The sequence below is a fragment of the Colossoma macropomum genome, unplaced genomic scaffold (genome assembly GCF_904425465.1).
Source record: "Colossoma macropomum unplaced genomic scaffold, Colossoma_macropomum, whole genome shotgun sequence".
In the NCBI taxonomy this organism is placed as follows: Eukaryota; Metazoa; Chordata; class Actinopteri; order Characiformes; family Serrasalmidae; genus Colossoma; species Colossoma macropomum.
Genome location: NW_023494786.1, coordinates 15,295,130 through 15,316,683, shown reverse-complemented (window position 1 = coordinate 15,316,683; position 21,554 = coordinate 15,295,130). Strand labels below are relative to the sequence as shown.

At 41.6% G+C, this 21,554-nt stretch overlaps 1 protein-coding gene across 1 annotated transcript; it reads right to left on the bottom strand.

Annotated features, from left to right (window-relative positions):
* Positions 1–3,869: 3,869 nt before the first annotated feature.
* Positions 3,870–20,868, bottom strand: tsr1 (TSR1 ribosome maturation factor). Its single transcript, XM_036562034.1, has 15 exons — positions 20,695–20,868; positions 19,223–19,326; positions 18,906–19,134; positions 17,129–17,263; positions 14,796–15,250; positions 12,123–12,282; positions 9,429–9,616; positions 7,529–7,749; positions 7,101–7,260; positions 6,430–6,540; positions 5,931–6,063; positions 5,510–5,626; positions 5,283–5,423; positions 4,340–4,414; positions 3,870–4,159 (listed from the first exon to the last, which is right to left on the bottom strand). Exons 1-15 carry the CDS (start codon positions 20,816–20,818, stop codon positions 3,981–3,983), a joined length of 2,532 nt encoding a protein of 843 aa, XP_036417927.1. The 5' UTR covers positions 20,819–20,868; the 3' UTR covers positions 3,870–3,980.
* Between the last annotated feature and the right edge of the window lie 686 nt (positions 20,869–21,554).

The window sequence follows — 21,554 nt, the reverse complement described above, 5'->3', positions numbered from 1 at the left end:
ACGCACACACTACCCCTCTCCTCTCCCTCTGATTAATGGCAGAGCTGGGGAGTGTGCCAGGCCAGTTCCCTTGCTTAGTGAAGTGAGGGGAGAGGAAAGGAAGGGGAAGGCAAAGGCAGGGCTGCTGCTGCAGCTGTGGTTTTGGAGCTTGTCTCTGAGCCCTTGCTTTGCCCCCTCTCTCTCTCCATCTCCTCTCTGGCTCCTCCGGGGACACACGCCTTGGCCAGGCCCCAGGAAACCAGCGAGTCAGGACCAGGCTAAAGGAGGAAAAGAAAGGGGTTTGACAAGAACGAGAGAGGTTCAAAGAGATAGCTGCATAACAAAGGCGACCGAACTGGCAGTAGAAAGGGTGACCAAAAGACAAATAGTGGAACATGTGATTTAGCTCTGGAATACTGTTTTTTAAATACTGCATGCCAGTGCTTCCCAATCCTGGTCCTGTAGTACCTGCTATCCAGCACATTTTAGTGTGTCTCACTCTGGCTTTAACACACCCACTTTAATACTTTCTAATTGGCTCATAACAGCAATGGGCTGATCTGGTATACTGGATTTGTCCTGGGATAGCTTAGCAACTTAATAAACAGATCAGATATCGGCCAGACAGACAGTGGCAGAACCACCAATACATTGGGCCTACTGTTGGGAGATCTGGGAGTTCAATCCTTGCTAATGCGGCAGTCATCCAAAGCTGGGCGTCCAAGCAAGCATAATTGGCCCACTTAGTGTGATGCTAGCCAACCTGGGCCCTGTTAGCCGAGGTAAAAGAATTGGCAGTTAGCGTTCTCCTCCAAGCATGTTGTGGCACTGCGAAAAGATGTGGGGGCTAGCTTTACATGTCTCATAGGAATCATGTGCTAAACTTCATCCAGCTAGGTAGCATTATGTGATTGGGGAACACCTAGCCAACAGGTGGGAATTGCCACTGAGAAAAGACCTGGCACAATTACAGTTCAATTTCAACATAGTCTCCTCTATAGCATGTTAGCTTATCCTGTATATTTGTGTGTATGCACTTTGCTATGACGAAACATAAGTGCCTTAAAAGAGCACTGATATTGGAGTATCGGATCAGTATTGGCCAGTATCGGAGTTCAGATGTTCAGACATTGGAATCAGCATCAAGAAAGTTAAAACTGTTGTATGCTTAGATGATTAGTTAGTTATAGGTGGGAAAACATAAAAATATCATCATTGTTGTAACAAAACCTTGCATCTCTGAAAAAGTAACTTCATATTAGAAGGACAAAGTGTACATTAATGCAACAAGATTTTATTCTGACCATTTCTATCGGTCCGTTTATTGTAAAATGTTCTCTCAATGTAAATGGCAGATGGCTTTTTCAAATGGTGGGGAGAAAAAAAATGACAGCGAAGGTTTGAAAACATCAGTTCTAGGAGCCTTGGGTAATGAGGCAGTTATTAGCAAATAGGGTCGAGGGGGTGTTCATCTCAAGCTCCATTCAAAGTTACTTATAGGCTCTATTTGAATGCCTGGGGTTGGGAAGAATCAACTCATGAGGTCAGGGCAAAGCCACATGGATTACAAGGTTCTTCCTCTGGCTCTTTTACAGTACACTTAAAACTGCATTAGCCAGTGAATGAGCTATAGAGGTGTTGCAGCAGTGGATTTGAGGGGCTCTGCATAAGCTATGCAAGAGGATTTTAGCATTCCATGCTGTCTTCTCTTGATTGTTCCGTCTCTCTTGCTCTCTCTCTCTCTGTGTGTTTTATAGGCTATATGCTGCGGTGTGCTGACCTCACTCTCACCCCGGTGCCACCCAGCCGGTGCGGGACTGAGGCGCAGTGGGCCCCTGCCAAAACCCCACAGCGCCACATCTGCTATCCATAAACGCCAGCCACTCTCGCTCTCCATCTCCCTCGCCCACACTGTCGAGGCTTGCTCTCACTCTCCCCTCCCCACCATCACCACCACTCCATCACCCCCTGCCTCCTCCACTTTGACTGTTTTGCTTATTCCTGCTTTGCCAATCTGTGCAGGACGAGTACTGTTTCTTCTTGCTCTCGGTCTTTTGTTTTCCATCCAGCCTTAAGCAGGCAGTGGTTCTTCTCTTATCTCTTCTCTGCAACTCCATGCTCCATCTTTTTTTCTCTCTCTCCCTCTCTGTCTCTTTCCCACCCCCTCCTTATCCCCTTCCAACGGAAAAATTTCTCACCCATTATATCTTCAGTGGAAGCCAGCTGAGTGTGGTGGCAGTGAACTAGGAACCGCAGGACATTCCTGCTCCAAAGCGGCCCACAGCCACCAGCGTTAACTCCTTCTGGCCCCGATTTGGCCCCGTCCAGCCACGGTATGGATGAGGCATCCCATACATCTCTTCAGCTTGCCTCACTTTCACTCAGCACACGCAGAACCCGAACATTTCCCTCCAAAACTGGCAGAGATGCTTTTCGGGTGAGCGGTGCAGCCCTGGAGGAAAAGCTCCCCGTTCACATTCCATGCATGTGTTGCTTAAAGTTAAGGACAATCTCCAGCGTGGGAGGATTAGATTTCCTCTCTAGATCATGAACATTTGGCCGGGCGCACCACACCCGTTCAAGTAAAAGATGTGTTTAACACATCCCGGCTCAATGCCCCAAGTGCACTAGGGCTAAAAAATGAACAAGAAAATAAATTGAGTGCCTCGACTTAACAGTCCAGAGCTCCAAGCGCACCCCCAGGCAATAAAGAAGTATTACCCTTGTGCGATTGTTTTATCATTATTTTGACTTTTTTCCACCGTAATCAAATTCACAGTGTGCAAAAAAATGCACATATTGAACTTTTGATCCTCTCTTTTCTTGGACCGCGCTTGCCTTTCCAAGCCCAAGTCTTCACCTTCTCTTTTCCCAGACATATTGGCATGCGTCTGTGGTGTGGGTCCCAGCAGAACCCTGGGATGAATCATGTAGCTGCAAGCATGCAAGAGCACTGTTTTATGATAAATATTACAAACCATAAATCATTGTTTCTCAGAAGACTGAAAAAGCACAGGATTGGTGGGGGGAGAGGGGGAGAGAAAGAGTATGCAGAAAAGCATTTGGGAATCCAGAGCGAAAACAAGAGCGGGGCCATGCTCTGTGTGTGCACGAGTGTGAATGGTGGTGAAAAAGGGGCTTCAGGTCAGATGGACCACCGGGAAGTGGGAGCAGTGATCGCAGCCAGCGGCTCCAGACTGCAGCCATAAGCTTACACTGTGAGGACGCACAGAGGGCCACTGTGACCCACAGAGTGCAGAGCCGCAGTCAGTTAAAAGTGAGTTATGGGACACTGCATGTACATGTGCCAGTGATGGTCATGCTTCACTCACTCCAGCGCGTCCGAGCGACAGCAGCCAGCCGAGGGTAATGACTGCAGGCTTCACTGCTGGTCGGACATTTTTGAGGGCGATTATCTTCCAGTGAGGTTTGGTCTAGAGTTAGAGGATGAGAAATGAAAACTCACAATGACAGTATTTACTACTAGTGTTTAGATGCGGTTTCACCCATGATCCACTCATAAAGTCAGGGACACTATCACTTGAGGTTTCAGCAGGAATTTGGCTCAGTCTCCCTCAGTGTTACTTGCTATGCTAATAGAAACTGCACATCAAATACATACAGCAAATACACAGAGTATAGAGAATCAACTGCACAGGTTTTGTGGTGGTATGTCCTAAAGATGGCTTCATCAGTTGTACGCTTTATATCTATCTACGTCTTCACTGATTTCAGACCTCATTAAATTCTTTTCAGAAAAGGCCACAGGAAGACCGTGCATAGACACCAGCCAGTCAACAGTTCCATCAAGCACCTTCATTTTAATACAGGTATGCCATCTAGTGGCCATCGTTGGAAATGACATTCAACCACAACAAAATGACAAAATGTATTTCATCAAATCATTTATTCTTCTTATATCCATATATAGTGTGCTAGTAGCCATCACACTGGACATCATGTCCACTGCACCTGTCAGTCCATAATTATCTCTCCTGCTTCTATTCCATGTCAATGTCATGGAGGTTCTCTGGCTCCTCTTTCTTGACCCAGGGTAGAGCTGGAGGCACATAGGGGTCATATGTCCAACGAGGATACACTCTCTTGTACAGGTTCATGAGAACTGTGTCTTGGGAGCGCAACTGACTGTCAAATACACATTTCATGTGCCCATGAGTACCTGCATAGAAAACGGAACATAGAAAAATATGGATTAGTTTCATTCTGTAAAACAAACTTAAGGCCGTCTCAACAATCTTTTTCTACGTGAACAGTTTGAGACTTTTTTTTTTTAAGTTTATTTCAATATTATGATTGATGAGGACAACGTTGTTAGTATATGCTTTTCCCCCCTCCTCACCCAAGGCCTCCTTGATGTGTCCTCTTCGGCCCCACTTGGTGCGCAACTCCACTGGCTTGAACCACAAGATATCATCTGGAGGAAAGCAACAAAACTTGTAAACATCCAAAGCCAGAGACAGAGTTTTCTTAAAGGGCCCATATCCTTCATTTTATTATACTTTATCGCAGGCTTTATGTACCAGAAGCAGTCATGTTTAATTTTTATACGACCATCCTCCCACCTTTCTTTATCCCTTGATATTAAATAGTTTTTTTTTTTTACAACTGATCTATTAAATGAGCTCTATTCTAATTAACTGCCCTGTGTTATACCTCTTTCAAAAAGCAGTCTGGGCTGTAACACTCCTTATAACTTCAGCATGAATGGGAGGGGCCAAGTCTGTTAAAAGTGGTAGACTGAATAGGAGGATGTTTGTAAATGTATTGATTTTAGGGACATCACAGAAACAACGAATTCAAAATAGGCTGTTTTTGCAGCCTAGTTTCCATAAATGGGCTGTATGGATTGGAGAGTGATCTGTATGTTTGTGAAATTTTAGGAATATTTCGTATTACTACATCAAACTCTTAATTGAAAAAAGTTAGGAATATTTTATTTTCCTTGAAATGGGCCATTTAATGTTCTTTAGGCTGCACAAAATTACAAATGCAGACTTGTATGAGTTGTTCTAGAGCATATGAACTGATTGCAGATTAAGAGGAATTCCAAGGACCAACTAAACCACTGATTTACATAATAAGCAAAAAATCTTTTCACTGGTGACATCATGACCCCTGGCTCCTATCGCTTACGTTATAAAGAAATACAAGGAGGACATTTGTGTAGAATGGACAATTTTTCTTAAAAAAACCTCTGCATTGATCTGCATGCACTGCATGACACACAGCATGAAATTCAGAGAAATCAACGGAATTCCCCTTTAATAAGCCTTTCTTCTCACCTCTGTTAAAGAACATGTAACGGACAACAGCAGAACGCCGGTTGATCTTAAAGGGGTGTCCACTCAGGACGATCCGCTTCAGCACCACACGCCGGGGGTCACAGCTCAGCAAGCTGCCCGTGGCCACCAGGTCCTGCATTCCTGTAGGAGGAGGAGATTTCAATCAATGATCAACTTATTACACTCATAAACTCATTGTTGTAACTTTGTAGAAGTATCTCAATTACCATTGGCCCTCTGTTTGAAGAGCAGGACCCCAGTGGTGGGAAAGGTGATGGGGGCATACACAGAGACAACCGTAGGAGCATCGACACGCAGGAAACGCTCCATCTTGTGCTTGTCGCCTACACAGACAAATAGGTCAGCTCACAGCCTTGGGTGAACGCTCACTAATCCCTCATCTGCAGTGCGACAAGCCAGTACTGGGACTTAACACAGGGAAAACTAGCTTATTACATAAGGGAATACCTTCTCCCCTCCAAAACATACTATTACTGTAGTAAGAAAATCTCAACAATGGTAACTTTATAGGAGGATGAAAAAAAAAAAAAGGTTCATAAAACTTCTTTTGGTCCATTTGTAATTAAATGTTCACACAATGTAGTCCAAGATAAAACCAGCAGGAAATTCATGGCAGCTGGGTCATACCAGAGGTGTGCTGGGAGAAGAGGGCAGAGGCTCGAAAGCGTCTAAAGCCACACTGGAATATCAGCTCCTCCTTAGATGCTGTAGGCTCTGTGCAACTTGGGTGCCGCCGCACCAGCACATGCATCACTGACATCTACACAGGGGAACATAGTGAGGGAACATGGCTTTTACTCCCAGCAGAACATCTTGTTTAAATAATTATAGGTCATTATTTAAACTTCATTGGTTAATAGTCGTAGCAAGAAATAATTATCTGAGCACTGATGTGATTAAACATAGCATCAGAGTTCTGCTATTTCCCCATGTAGAAGAACACATAAATGTATAATATTCACTTGCACATTTTCCTCTGCTCAAATGTTGTTAACAATAACTTCAAGTTAAATAATATATAAATGTTCGCAGTCATTCAGTGTTTACATTTTCTGCATAAAGCATGGTTCACTTCATTGTTGCAGCTGCACCTCTGAAACCAATTTAGAATTAAGATGAAAGATACCTTCTGTTCATGTGGAAGCAGAGAGACCAGTACCAGAGGTTTGCCTGCCTGAAAGCTCTCCATCACTGAGGAAGGCACGTCCTCAATGTGTAGAGTCACATACCAGCCAACCTGCAGAACCAAACAGCACATCAACATCTCTACAGCAGCTTTAGAAAGCTCTGGGATGTTCGTAATACTCTGAGCAATGTCCCGTCCGAAAAAATGTCTTGTAAGTTATGATTCAAACTAACTTTATATTTTACTATTATTTCACATTTTACAATAATAGAAGATTTCAAAGCTATGAAGTAACACATTAAATTACACAGTGACCATCAAAACAAGCTTATATTTTTGCGGCCCCATTTAAATGGACTGCAGTGTTGGCCCACCCTTGGCATTCTGTCGACGAACAACAACTGTAATTCGTTACTCTTGATGTCTAGATACACAGATTCTATCACATCAAAATACTGCACACTGGCAGCTGGGCTTCAGCCTTAAATACTTACAATTTTGATTTATGAAATGTAAATATTACTGGTTTTAAGCATGACTGAAAATCACTTTTTTTTTTTTAAATACCAGCCCTATTATTTATTTTTTGTTTTGAAGACTTTAAGCATAATAACATATTTTCAATTGTCTGTTTTGAAACTTTTCTTCTGTTATTGTGCACACGCTCATACCATAGCTCCCTCCTCCTCAGCTGCAGCCTCAGCCAGGACACGGCGGCGGGTGCGCTCAAAGTTCTGAAACTGAAAGATGCGGGAGTAGTTGAGAGGCAGGTTCTCCATGGGGTCCCACGGAGACGAGCGGAAACTTTTCAGACCTCTGTAGCGCTGGAATCTGAGACACAAACCCAAACAAACAAACACAGCCGTGAGTCAGACCTTCGCTCTTTACAAAACAAGGGCAAAAAAAGCATCTGTGCTAACAGCATCTGTACTAGCGTTACCACTGAAAGTGTGTCAAACCCCCCTGCAAGGAAGGAAATATTCCTTTGCTCAGTTCTGCGCACAGGCTGAGCTGAAGCAGCGGGAAGTAATGGACTCATTGGTGGTTTTTACAGGCATTAACACAGTGCAGTGCATGCACATCTTTCCCTCATCCTTACCTTGTTCTAGAAGGCACATCGATGGGGGTGTCCACTTCATCAGGGAACATTTCGTGAGAACGAGCTTCTCGATAACACTTGAGCCCGTCTTCCTCTTCCGCCTTGTCCATCGCTTCATCATATTTCTGCTCAGCTCCAACACGGTCTGTCGAGCTTATCTCCTCTTCCTCTTCATCGTCATCAGCATCATCGTTTCCAGAGTCACAGCCAGCTTCACCATCCTTAAGAAAGGGAATATATTCAGATGTTTTACACATTAGCCAGCCCAGGGACATCAGCAAAAAATCAGCCACTTAGCTGAACTAGTATTTTTACATTATGATCTAATTATGCTGATTATTGTGTATAGTCTGTTTAATGGAGTGGTAATTGTTTTCTCTTCTTATATATGTACCTATATAGTACAATTTGCCTCCTCCGCTAAAAAGCAAGACTTCACATGATTGACACCACAATTGAGAAAGAAAAAGGTCAACAGAGAGGTCCACCTCCTCATGCCTCATGGTCAGAAGCTCACTCTGAAGAGCTGTTTATGACTCAAAACCCTGAACTTAACTTGGCCTTGAGCAGATTAGGTGTGCAGCATAAGTTGCCATGGCAATGTATTCTATTAAAAAGTAATCCACTGTCGTGAGACAGAAAATCTTGGGTTAGATTGTGCTAAGCTTCTAAGTTGGCTGGCTTAGCTTAGCCACGAATCCTGCTTCATGACAGACCCCAGCTCTGATGAATTTAACAAGCAACAATGAGAGCAGAAGTTTCAGCATTTGAAAATGTACAGATTTGACATTATTTCTGTCAACTGGAATTCCTTCAAAAATCCTTCTCTCTCCTAAACCAGGCTCAAGCTTCATCCAAAGGACTACTCTTTGATGTCCTAGGGCCCTAAATATACATTGCCTTTTTCAGGAGAGCATGTGGCCACTGAGAAGGGAAAGGGGCAAGACGCGCTGCTGGGGTGAATCCACACCCCGGAGGGGTCAACCTGCAGAACAATCACAGGTGCGCTAATAAAAATAATCTCCCCGAATCATCTGAGGTACCACTTCCCTCCTTGTTCACATCTTGCATTGTGAAGCCCTCTTTGGTGCTCACCCAGACATCAGAGACATGCTAATTGCGCTGAAAGAAAATAAATCTAACGGAGCCTCCATACATGAGGAGCTTCCCCCTTGCTCTTTCAAGCCCAGCTGGTATAAATAAATGGCCGCCCGCTCCGCAGGTCCCGACAGGAAGCCCTGTCCAAAGAGCAGGAAGACGGGAGGCTTCTCTCGGGACAGGCCTCCAGCTCCAAACACTATTGTTGCGGTGAGCAGCCTGGCACTGGGGCTGAGAGGCAGACGCTGAGAAAACAAACAATGCCTCTCCACCATGCAGCGCACAAAGAGCCAGTCACGTATGCAGTGTTCCGCCAGCGCCGTGCCCGCCCCTTGCCCCCATTTCAGCCAATCGCCCGCTCCCACCGCCTATATTTACGCCCGCGCTCTGCATTGTCAGCTTTGTGCGGTGAAAATGCGGTGGAAGTCAAGGAGCACTTTAGCTTGACCTGCTCTGGCCTCATTTCTCACTGCCTTCTTCCGCTGCCACCTTGGACAACACCATGGTGACGCACAAACAAATAATGCCAATGCCTGTCCAGAGGGTCAAAGAGTCACGTATGGATAGTTTATTGCTGTGTTTACAGGCCTGACCTAATTACATACTTCCTAGTTCATTTTTATTTTTAAAAAACCCTGTGATTTATTTACTGGACATAGTTCACAGTTCTTTCTAGAGAGTCTTAAAAAAAAATGGCCTAACTGGACACAATCATTTTTAAAGGGAGAATTTATTTTCATGTTCAGAAATGTTTTCCATTGGACAAAAAAAAAAAATAAGTAACAGCCTTAACCAGGCTCACCTGAGACTCATTTTCACCATCTTCCATTAACTCATCAGCATCGTCGTCATCATCATCATCATCACAGCTGTCCATGTCATCCTCCTCTTCATCGTCTCCATCCTCTTCAGCATCATCCACGATCCATGTGGCCTGGTAGTCTGAGGTTCCCTTTGGCACCTTCACCACCTTTCTGTTCTTCCTGGCCTCTAAACATTCAGGATAAAGATCATTACAGAATTGTCATTTCATTCCTTTAAAATTATTACTCAAACCTGAACTCACAATGACGTATCACAGCTAATCCATTACCTAGGGATGCACCAATACCACTGTTTTAGACCGACTACGACTACTTGTTTTTAGTACTCACTGATATCAAGTCTGATACCATAATGAATTGAAAATGTAGCTCATTTTAATGACATGCATTAGCTAGCTATGCTGCATTAGTTACCTTGAATCGAGCAGTGTTGCAGTGGAGAAGAGTGGGTTTGTTATATATGAGAAAAGCACTTTTGTATTAGATGTTAGCAAAGAACGTTTCATAGTTTTGATGTCTCAACAGCACTCTCTGTAGCACAGTGAGAGCAGGTATCACATCCAAGGCTAATCGGAGGAGCTCACATTTCTTGTTGTTGAAGTCTTTTTTTTGGCTGGTTAAGCTGTAGTTCAATGTCCTCTATAGCCTGAGCAAGGGTCTTATTTTGAATGAAATGCAAACACGCAAATGGGCAAACAACTGAGCTACAGCAGTGCTGCTGACCACTAAAACCAGGCAGTGATGTACACAGTAAGACAATATGACTTCTACAGCCTACGTTATTTTATTATTATTATTATATCTATTATATGTTTATACTTCGCTATTCTATTCATTAAAAGAGTAAAGCCGGCACAGACAGACTTTAATACTGAAAAGACGACTTTTTTCGCCTGCGCTTTGCTCTGGGGAAGGGGTTCTGATTGCATCTGCATCCCTGTTTAAAACAGGCTAAAATCACACAGTGTAATCTTGGTGGGAATATACCAAGGCACAATGTTTACAGTGACCGACCACTGCAGAGTCAGTGACATTTCCCTGTCTGAGCAGACCCTCGTTCACTGCCCACTTGAATCGTTTGCTCATTAGCACTGCACAGTGCACACTTGTTCATCAGCAAAGCACAGTGTACACTCGGCTTGTGTCACATGCTATCAGCTGGTATCGGATGTGGCTTTTCATGAGTACATGAATGTGGTATTAGACCGATACCTGATATCAATATCGGTATTGATGCATCCCTACCATTACCTGTCTGCAGAACTGAGGAGCACATGAAAAGAATGCGTCGCTAAAAAATTACCAATTTTGGCACAATCTCAAAAAACACGATTTCACAATCATGTAGATAAAGTCAAACGTAAATTTTGGGCACCGTGGTCAAACTACTTGTCTTGCTCATTTTTTAAATGAAAATAAGTAAGCACATCCTCGACAGAGAACACACTTCTGCACACTTTAAATAATTACTGTTAATTTTCTGAATATTATAATAATAATTTATTAATTTATAAATAACTCTCAATGGCTTCCACAGGCAGTATGTGAGAAGGGCGTCCAAATGTCTGAGTGTGATCTGAATTTTACAGAAAAAGAGGCTGAACCACCTCCTCCAAAGTTCTGCGCACTACGGGTCGACCTCTGTATCAGCAGAGGCAGCAAAATGGAGCAAACTGTCCGCCACAGCCTCCAACGGAAGAGTGAATAATCTGGGCCTGCATTCTCAGATCAGCCGAGAGTCTCAGATCTCTGACTGTCTGCTGCCTGTAAGAAGCCATTACGGTACTGTCTTGTCCTTAGTTACCGCTGAGAGAGCAAGACATGTACAATCGATCTACAGAGTCTGACATCGATCAACCAATAGGAATATTAAGACGCTGTGACATCATTGACTGACAGCCCCTTTATTAGCATAAGGACAAAGAAATACAGAAATAAATAGAGAAATAAATAAATATAGAAATGAATAGTTATGGAAATAAAGTAATAAAATAAATCAATAGAAAAACAGAAAAAAGGTTAATAAAAAGATATAAATAATAAAAATAAATACAAAAATTAGTGAGAAGGGGAAATTACTAAATAGACAAATGCACATATTATGTAAGATTTTATTTATTAACATATTAATTGTTATGTATATTAATTTATTTTTAGATTTACCACCATTATTCTTTGCAATTCTACTTTATATATTAAATTTACTAAGTCATTTATTTTATTATATATATATATATTTTTTTTTCAATTTGGCAAATCTGGTCCTCCATACTGCAGTAGTTTGAGAAGCATGTCTCCAATTTCAAATTCTAATTAAATGCCAATAAACACTTACACACTCACATTTAGCAGGATGAAGATTCTCAGCACACACACAGTTATCGCAGACACTTTGAAATACTATCATTGCATTCATTCAAACAAGTTCACCAGAGGTTTTTGTTTAAGATACACAGAGTAACTCTGGTTTAACATGCTCCCACTAAGCTGTCACACTGTCCAAGAAACTAAACCCTTAGTGTTTTTAATCCCTTAGAATCATACCATGATAATTCTGTAATCTCTGACAAAAGCTTAAGTAATTATCATGATATTACATTGTTATACAGGCACATCCCTAGCTCTTGTTGAGTATAGTTAGTATAGCTTTTGGAAGCTCAATACTGCTATACCTTCAGCCTCCTGGAGCTCAGATTCAGTGGGCCACGTTTGTTCACCCTCCATGGGATCAACCTCAGCCTCTGTCTGCAGGCTCTCTCTCTGAGAAGGGTCAGCCTTCATGAGCACTCGCACTTCCCCACCAGCTCCATTCATTTCTGCAGCACTCCCATCCTGCATGGTACACATAACTCTGGGTCAGTACACTGTCAAAATATTCATGCCTTGCATAACTGCATAATATAATACCTTTTTACGCGTCTTTAGGTGAATCAAAAGCAAGGTTTAGTATTTGCATACTAAATCAGATACAAAAAAAACGTTTGGAGCTTGGAGTTTTTAAAACACTGTGTCCACTTTCTGTCCAGTCAAAGACAATAAATCATCTGCTTCTGCACATTTTGTGTTAGTCATCCTCTAGGTCCTCTAGTCATTCATCAGTGGTCACAGGACGCTGCCCACAGGACTGTTGTCTGGACATTTTTGGTTGGTGGACTATTCTCACTCTCAGTGACACCGAGTTGTTTAAAAACTCCAGCAGTACTGCTGTGTCTGATCACCCGTACTATTGGAGGACAGTGTCATTATTGGAGCCACTTCATTTTGAAAAGTAGAAAGAAGTACGGTCTATGTTAGACACTGACATGTAGAATGCTCAGAAACAAACACTGCGAACATGTTAGCAGCCATTTTTATCTCAAGAGCGGGAGCTGTTTTTAACGACTATCTTTTTAAACTTTTAAAACACAAATGAAATTTCAGCTTGACTGCACAGGCAGTCGCAGAACAGCATTTCTGGGCAAGTTGCTGTAGGAATAGCATGTTTGGTTAGAATTTTTAATTGGAAAATACCCATCTTGTGTGCAAAGCCCTTATGTGTGAATGTGACTGTAAGCTTGGGTGATTGTGACTCGACCATCCCTACACACTCTCACACTGCTTTGACATTGACTATGTTTATATCGTTTCACTACTTTTGCATTTACCATTAAGCAGCTTGTTAAATTTTTTTTAAATAGGCACTGTTGGCTTGTTACAAACCCATCTGTTGTGATTATAATTCTAGAAAGATAATGGGGAACTAGTTCAGAAAAACTCCAATGCGGCAATTTTTTTTTTTAGGTTCCACCTGATGAAAAAGGTCAACCACTCAATCCGAACAATACAACATGCAGGAACTGAAACAAACGAGTCATCACAAAAGACGGTAACCTTCTGAACCTGTGTAATCATCCAGGGCTGGCTTTACACTTTCATGGAACTTTGTTTGATGTGGAAAAAATGAGTCATGGCGCCAAGTTTGCACTAACTTCAAGTATTAATTTACAGCCATACATGTCTGTTACTGCTCAATATCAGTGGCCAGTCAAAATATTACGAGTCAAAATACTTCAAGACCAGCTATTTCCCAGAGACACACATGAGAAACAATAGCTGCTGCTCTACAAGCTTCCTCAGAGGAGTGGAGGCTGGAGAAAAGTCACCTCCCCTACATCACAACCAATAACAGCTCTAACAAATTTGTAGCGGTCGAAAAACTCAAAAGGACCTGGCTGAGTTGTTTCAGGCACAACTTAAATCTAGGAGTGACAAACTCTATAAACCAAGAGCACTGGTCAACGTTTTCTAACAACTAGCAGCGCAAGAAACAGCTTCAGTTGGCCCAAAACAAGTTTCATCTCCCTCAGCATGCCCTCACAACAGCTTCAACATAATAATAATAATAATAACAATAATTATGAAGTTATTTTTATCAATATTAATATTATTATTATGATTATTATTATTATTACTACTTCTACAATTTATGAATAACTGAATAAAGCTTGTCCAAGATGGCATTATTCATAACAAGGGGCTTGACAGAAATGTGCTGTCTCATGATGCCCCTGTTTCTTAAACCTAATGACATTCAACAGCGCCACACTGTGGTTTTAGGTTTTATTTTTCTCTTCATTTGCTCTAGATCAGGGGTATTTCATTAAAATTCAGTAAGGTCCAGTTAGAGAAAATTTCCTCAAGCAAAGGTCCAGAACATCATAATGTCTAACTTGCATTATGATTCGGTGCCATATACTGTTTACTGAAGCAGCCTAGTAGTTATATAAACATCTTATACAGTCAACAACAATGTAAAATCAAATAAAGTACAATTCAGTCATATTTCAACAATGTATATTGTCAGTTTTCTCTTTTTAGACCACGCCATGTGAAATAACCTCCCTCTGACTCACTTTCTTCTCCGACTGCTGTGTCTTGCCTCGTCCCTCCCCTGTGTGTGCATCACTCACTCGAGTCTCAGTGCTCACCGTAATGCACAGATCTGATTGGCTGAGTAGCGTCACGTGTAATATGTACAACGCATGCAATTGGTCTATGAGTTTCCCACGTCACTAAACCGGTACCGTAAAGGCTAGAAAAGTTACGGCGATTAAAACAGGAGCACCCTGTCGAAATTAAATAATTCTCCATAGTTTATCGGTTATAGGTCCAGGACCACATAGGACAGCGTCTGGGTCCGAACTCGCCTATTAGTGACCTCTGCTCTAGATGATTACAACATTACAAATCGCAAGCAGGGAAAAATCAATATCACACAAGCATATCTGATTGAGAATCTGATCATCACTGTGCACATTTTTTACAGGCACACTGTAAAATACCTTAAGAGTCCAGCTTCCACTCACCATCATCTCCACATCTCCACCCTTGGCTGGCTTCACAGGGCGAGGGGCAGCTGTAATAATGGGTAAAGGGTCTGTGGGGGCGTCGATCTGACTAAGCTGAAAATCCCCGTGGCCTGCAATATGCACCAGCCTGTTCACCTGCAGGGGGCAGCCTCGGACATACCCTGACACACGAAGGGTCCCCAGTCCTGTGGCAGGACCTCCTGTGCCATCCTGGGAGTTATTAGGGGTGTAAGAGGCGTTCTGAACCAGCATGTGTGAGCGACGGGAGCGGAAAGCAAGCCGCCGCTGTTTCTGGGCCCCCAGGTGCCGAAGAAGCAGCACTGCATCCTGCTCAGAATCCAGAGGGAAGAGACGTGCCTCTGGGAAACGAGCCTCAGCTAAGCGGGACAGTGCACGCCGGGATTCAGTCCGCTTTTTCACCGCCAAGTCAGCTATGCCCTGACACACCAATGCTGAGAAACACGGGAAAAAAAAATACATTTAGAAAATGAAGTGTACTGACATACAACTACAACAGTCTACCTACAGATCATTCTCACCAGGCCAAAGAATCTAATCATCTGAACAGCACATATCAGTTGTTCTCGTGATTATTTGGATTGTAGGTGATTTCTTTGGTATTACAAAGAGAGAGGTTTAATAGAAACTAAAATGCCAATAAACACAGAAAGCAGTAACTAATAAATCTACTTTGACCGGTATGTGAACATAATAGCACAAAGAGGAGATATTAAATATCTCACCTTTCCAGTTTAATTTCTATTTGAAAATCTACATTCAGTCATTAAACGATGCCTACAACACACTCCAAAAAGGTTAGGACAGGAGCAACTGACTGGGAAAAGACTGGGAACGTTGTGAAAAAATAAATCTTATGCAGGCGATCCAGGAATGCATCTTTAATGAGCAAGGATGAGTCAAAACTTGCCATTTTTCCAAAAATCCATCAGCAAAAAATTCTACAGTTTAAAAATAATGCTCCTCAGCCCAAGATTATAGGTATTTCACTCTCTACAGTGCATAACAATATCAAAAGATCATCGAATCAGGACAAATCTCTGTGCTTTATGGAAAAGGCCAAAGACTACAAATTAATGCACATGACCTTTCGACCCCTCAGACAGCATTGCATTAAAAACCAGCCTGTTTCTGTGATGGATGTCACCACACAGGCTCCAGAATACTTTATAAAACCATTATTAATAAACATCGTCTGTTGCTGCATAGACAAAATGCAAGACTGTACTATCCACAGTGAAGACAGAATCCATAAAAGTAGCCAACTTTTCTTGGTTCAAGCTCATCTGAAATGAACTGATGCTTAGTGGAAACGTGTATTGTGGTCTGTTGAGGAAATGATGTGTGTCATATTTCCTGGGCCAAAAAGGAGACGGACCATGAAGATGGTGACCAGCATAAAATTCAAAAGCCAGTGTTTGTCATAGTATAGGAAGTATTAATGGGTAACCTGCACATTTGTAAAGGCACCAATAATGCTAAACAGATTTTAGAGGAACATATGCTGCCTTCTAGAAGACAATCTTTGTCAGGGACGTCCACACTTATTTCAGCATGCCAACACCAAGCCAGTTTCTGCCTGTGTTAGAACAGCATGGCTGCGTAATTAGAGAGTGTGGGTGCTGGACTGGCCTGCCTGCAGTCCAGAACTGTCTCCAATTATAAACTTATAATGAGACCTATTAAACTCAAAGTACGACACCAAAGGACCTGCATGGCTGCACAGTTCAAGACCTGTATAACTGAAGATAAGCAAAGAAATTAGACTTTCACAACTGGATCAGTTTGTGTCTTCAGCTCCCAAATGACTATTAGGTGTTGTTAAAAAGGAAAATGATGTAACACAGTGGTAAACATGCTCCCATCCTAACGTTTCTGGGACATGTTGCTGGCATCAAATTTGGAATCAGTGTATCTTAACAAAAAACAGTGAAGTGCATACGGTAAAACATCAAATACCAATATCAATTTAATACAGGTCAAACCAAACTTAGCAATCTGTGCTTTTTCCTGGCATTTCACATACTGGCCCAGCTTTTTTGGAACTGGGTTTGTAGTTTAAAACCTGGGGTTTTGAAATTGAAATTATTTCAATGCCTATTAGTGCAGCAACAATATCCAAATAATATGATAATATTGGCGACATCTAACATCACGATGGGAATCTTTTACGCTATCCCATCCCTAATAGAGGCCAAAGCAGAAGCAGAGTAATTGTGCATCCAGCTAACAAACATGGCATGGACAATCTACAATTAAGCGACTCAGATACAAGCCAACAGTCTCTGACTCTCTGATGAGCTTTGTCTCACCATGACTTGGCAATCCCTGTGCGAAGAGACAAGAAAGGCAGTATTCTCCATAACTGTCCCAGCCCTCAGTGGATTCCAGAACAAAAACCAGAGTGTCCGCCACCTTAGCCACATCCAAGAGTGAATGCACGTCAGCTGAAAACAGAGAAAGACAGTTTAACATTAAAGAGCAGCCTTCTACATAAATCAACGTTTAGCATTTTCAATAAGAGAGGGTTTATTTACTAAACTACATATTCACACTACGTATTCCCCTTACCATGTAGTGCTACAACAGCCAGATCTAGCTTTAAGCTTATCTAAAAACACAGCTTTACTCTCTCACTAATGCCTTTATAAATGGCAGGATATTTCTGAATAATAAAACATGTTTTCAAATATACTCCTCTATGTGCTACCAGCCAAGTGAAGCTTTAAGGCACTTGGTCACTATTACTCTCTACCAAACAAAATCTACCGTAATGTGTATTTCATCAACTGCCTACCAAGCACATATTACATTTAAAACAACAGCAGGCTATGTAAAGAGCAATGGAACCTCATTTTAAAGTAAACCACAGTTTTCGTGTTTGCAACTGTCATTTGTTAAAGCTTATATAACAGCATCATCGTTCACAGCCAACCTTGATTATATGCCAAACCTGAGTTCAATACATTCATTAGTATTACCAATGTAGGACTCATCTCTTATATGATATAAATATAAAATCATAAGTCTGCTGCACAGATGAAATGTGATCTACTTTATATGGCCGGAGTTCGTTTTTATAATGTGTGGAACTGGTGAAATCCCATGTATGATGGATTTTGTTAGTAGGCACTAAAGAACAATAAAATGCCCTGAAGCTTCTATTAATTGGATGTAACATGCCATGAGTTTGCCTTTATGTACATAAGCTGCTTAAATCTGAAAACAAGCCAAATCATAAAGGACTGTACCCAAACAACTTAACACCTGTTTGACTGCATTATAGGTATTCAAATTAAAGAGCAAAGCAGATTAGGGAAAGCACTAATTTTGAAGCAATCTATTGTCTTCAACTGTAAAGGAAATGCATCATTATTACTGGACAGTGCTGGCAAAATTCAATCTCAATATTTTTTCCAGATACATCACAGCATTTAATAATACTTTTGTTTGCATTAATGAAGTTAAAAATCCCATTCTTTTGGAGTACTGCTAAAAGACTATGTTATAAATCTGATATTGCTTGTACTGGATGTTTTGTTCTGTTTTCTTCACCTAAAATAACAGCAAAAGACACAAACAGTACTACGCTATTGACGATACTATTGTACTATGTATTTAAATTCTGTATCATTGAACTTTTATTTCAAAATCTAAAGCACCCACCGAATGATATACATTACTATTACATGTCCTTCATGTGTAAAATGCACAACAGAGAACAAACGTATGACACTATTTTGGAATATAGAAATACACACACACACACATACATACATACATACATACATATATACATATATATATATATACATATATATATATATATATATATATATATAACACATACATATACATATACACATATATATATATATATATATATATATATATATATAACACACACACACACATATACATATATATATATATATATACACACAGTACTGATCTTAAATTACACCAAATGTCTGTGTGCAGTGGGAGCTCATCACAATAATCTATTTCCAACTCACTTCTATGTCAATGTCTGAAAATCAAATATTATTATTGCTACTATTCTAGCTGAACCACATGGCAAAGAGGTACCTGTGTCTGAGCGGTAGAAAGTGAATCTCTGTTTAAAACGAGGAAGAACCAGGCCAAAACTGTCCTGAGCCCCTCTGACACCTTGGTCTTCATGTAGCACCCCACCAACCCCCTCTCCTCTCAGTATCTGCGTCACAGCTCCAGCATCCACACCAGCATGCAAAGAAATGACAGCCACCAGATGAGGAGGGCCATCCCTACTGCCCAAGCGACGCTTCTCTGTCAGCACCTAGCAGAAGCCAAAAGAGAGACACTGCTCACAAAATCATGTAAACATCAAGTTAAGAGCGATAAGGTGAGCTTCTTTATTTTCTTACTGTGTCTTTTTTGTTGCGGCGCAGTTGGTTGGCTTTATGTCTCCGGTCCATCTTCCTCAACTCTCGCTTCTGCTTTTTGGATAGAGCCACCACAGCAACTCTGCCTGAATGATGCAGACATTTCACAGAAAGCAAGTGAATTGATTTTGCCCTTACCAAATACCATCTCTCTGATTAGATCCTGCATTTCTAGGAACGGAGAGCTAAGTGTACTTGAAAATAACAAGCTCTCCTCAGATAGAAAAAGGTTTCTAAGATTCTATGGCACAGATTCAACTGTGCAGCCCACATACACTCACTGGTCACTTTACTAAAACACTTACTTTGCATCTCACTTGTTTTCCAATTTTTCAGGTCCACTTACCATATAGGTGCATTGTAGTTCTACAATTACAGATTGTATTCCATCTCTTTTTCTGCATATTTTGTTATCCCCCTTTAACCTTCATCCTGTTCATTAAATGTCAGGACCCCACAGGGCCACCACTGGCATCAGGTACGGTTAGCAGGTATAATTTAGGTGATGGATCCTTCTTAGCATTGCAGTGGCACTGACAAGGCAGTGGTATGCTATTGGGATTTGTATCACATACAGTAGTGTTGCTGAAGTTTTAAAATTGAGTGGTCCAGCCTTTAGATGTAAAGTTGGAGGAGATAGCTCCTCATTGCTGCAGTTTGTGCTGCTCATTCTCTAGCCCTGTGGTAACCGACCCTACTCCCAAACATCTACTTTTCTGTAGAGTTTAGTTCCAATGTGCGCCTAAGATGCTGCCCCGCCTTACTAAAAACTAATGCTTCTGATTCAACCAAGCAAGAATGTCTGAAAAACTCAATTTGCAGGAGTGGGTGTAGCAGATTATGGTTGGAACTAGACTCTGCAGGAAGGAAGGCCTAGATCTAGAGGAACAAGGATGGTGACCACTGCTCTAGTTCTTCATCAGTGGTCAGGTTTTGGCCACAGGATGCTGTTGGCTGGTTGTTTTTGGTCGGTGTACCATCCTTTGCCTAAAAAATGCATGTGTGTTATCCACTCTGAACACAAGCACAATAAAATGTCAGTACCATGTCAGCGTCACTGCACTGCTGAGAATGAGCCACCCCCAAAATAATGTCTGCTCAGTGGTACCTTAGTTCTAAGCACTCATGAACGAGGTTAAGGAAGACTGATACACTGAGCAAATAAATAGATAGACTACAATTTCTAATTGTAAAGCTACAAAACGGTAAGTGGACATGATCAGACAATAAACGTAGATACAATGTAAATGTACCTGATAAAGTGGCTACTGAGAACAAGCCACAAACAAAACAAATAACTAGCTATATCCAAACGAGTCTGCTGTAATCCAGTTCCCTTCTTTGGCCACTAAAAGTGCCTGGACTGTAAACACGTGTCTGGCTAACGTTGTTAGCCAGGCAGCGCTGCGAACGCGGCGCGGCGAAAAGAAAGAAACTCAGGGAACCAGACTCACCCTTGTTCTCACGCTCGATCTCTCCTTTGGTTCGATGCTTTCCATGTTTGTGCTGCTTGTTCTTCTGTTTGTAAATTCCAGGCCGATGAGCCTGCTGCTGTTGCTGTTCTCTGCCAGCAACCATTTTCGCTCACGCTGCACATGTAAACTTTCAACTACGTCATATTCATGCGCGAGCTGACGGGAAGATCGATTCATTTAATGAACCGATTCTTTAGAACTATCCTTGTTTGAATTCATCGAACGTCCGACTCAACAAATCATTGATTCACAAGTGACTCAACAAATCAGTGATTCATAAGTGAGATCAATTTCCATCCCTTTTTATATTGTGGAGATTAGCGAGTGACTCTAATGTCAGCAATGAAGGTTCACATAGCTGTATTTCTCCGTAAACTGGATAACTTAAGCGAAACATGAGGACAAGCGTTACTTACTTTTTCCCTATGGGTCAATCTTGCCTGATTTGTCGAAAAGAACCGATTCAACAGATCGATTCGCTCATCGGACAACGCCACAGAACTGAGAAGTGTGTGTGTGCCATCTACTGGCCAGTTGTATTAATAAAAGTACACATGGAACTAAGTGAATTATTTATTTTTTTATTATTTCTTTAATTAAGAGGGGTAATAATAGGCACTAATGGTTTAATCACGTTTAACGGGTGAATCAACTCACCAATTAAATTTCATTAATGAATCTTAAAGTCTATATAGAGCAGAGTGTAATGGAAGAGTTAGAAAGTGGCAAAAAAAAACAAAACTACAGAAAAGTGCAATGTTAAGGTCTAGTAACGGCTATGGCAACTACCGTGATTTGTGCTGGGCTTTAGCTGAACACACCCCTGCCAGACATAACTG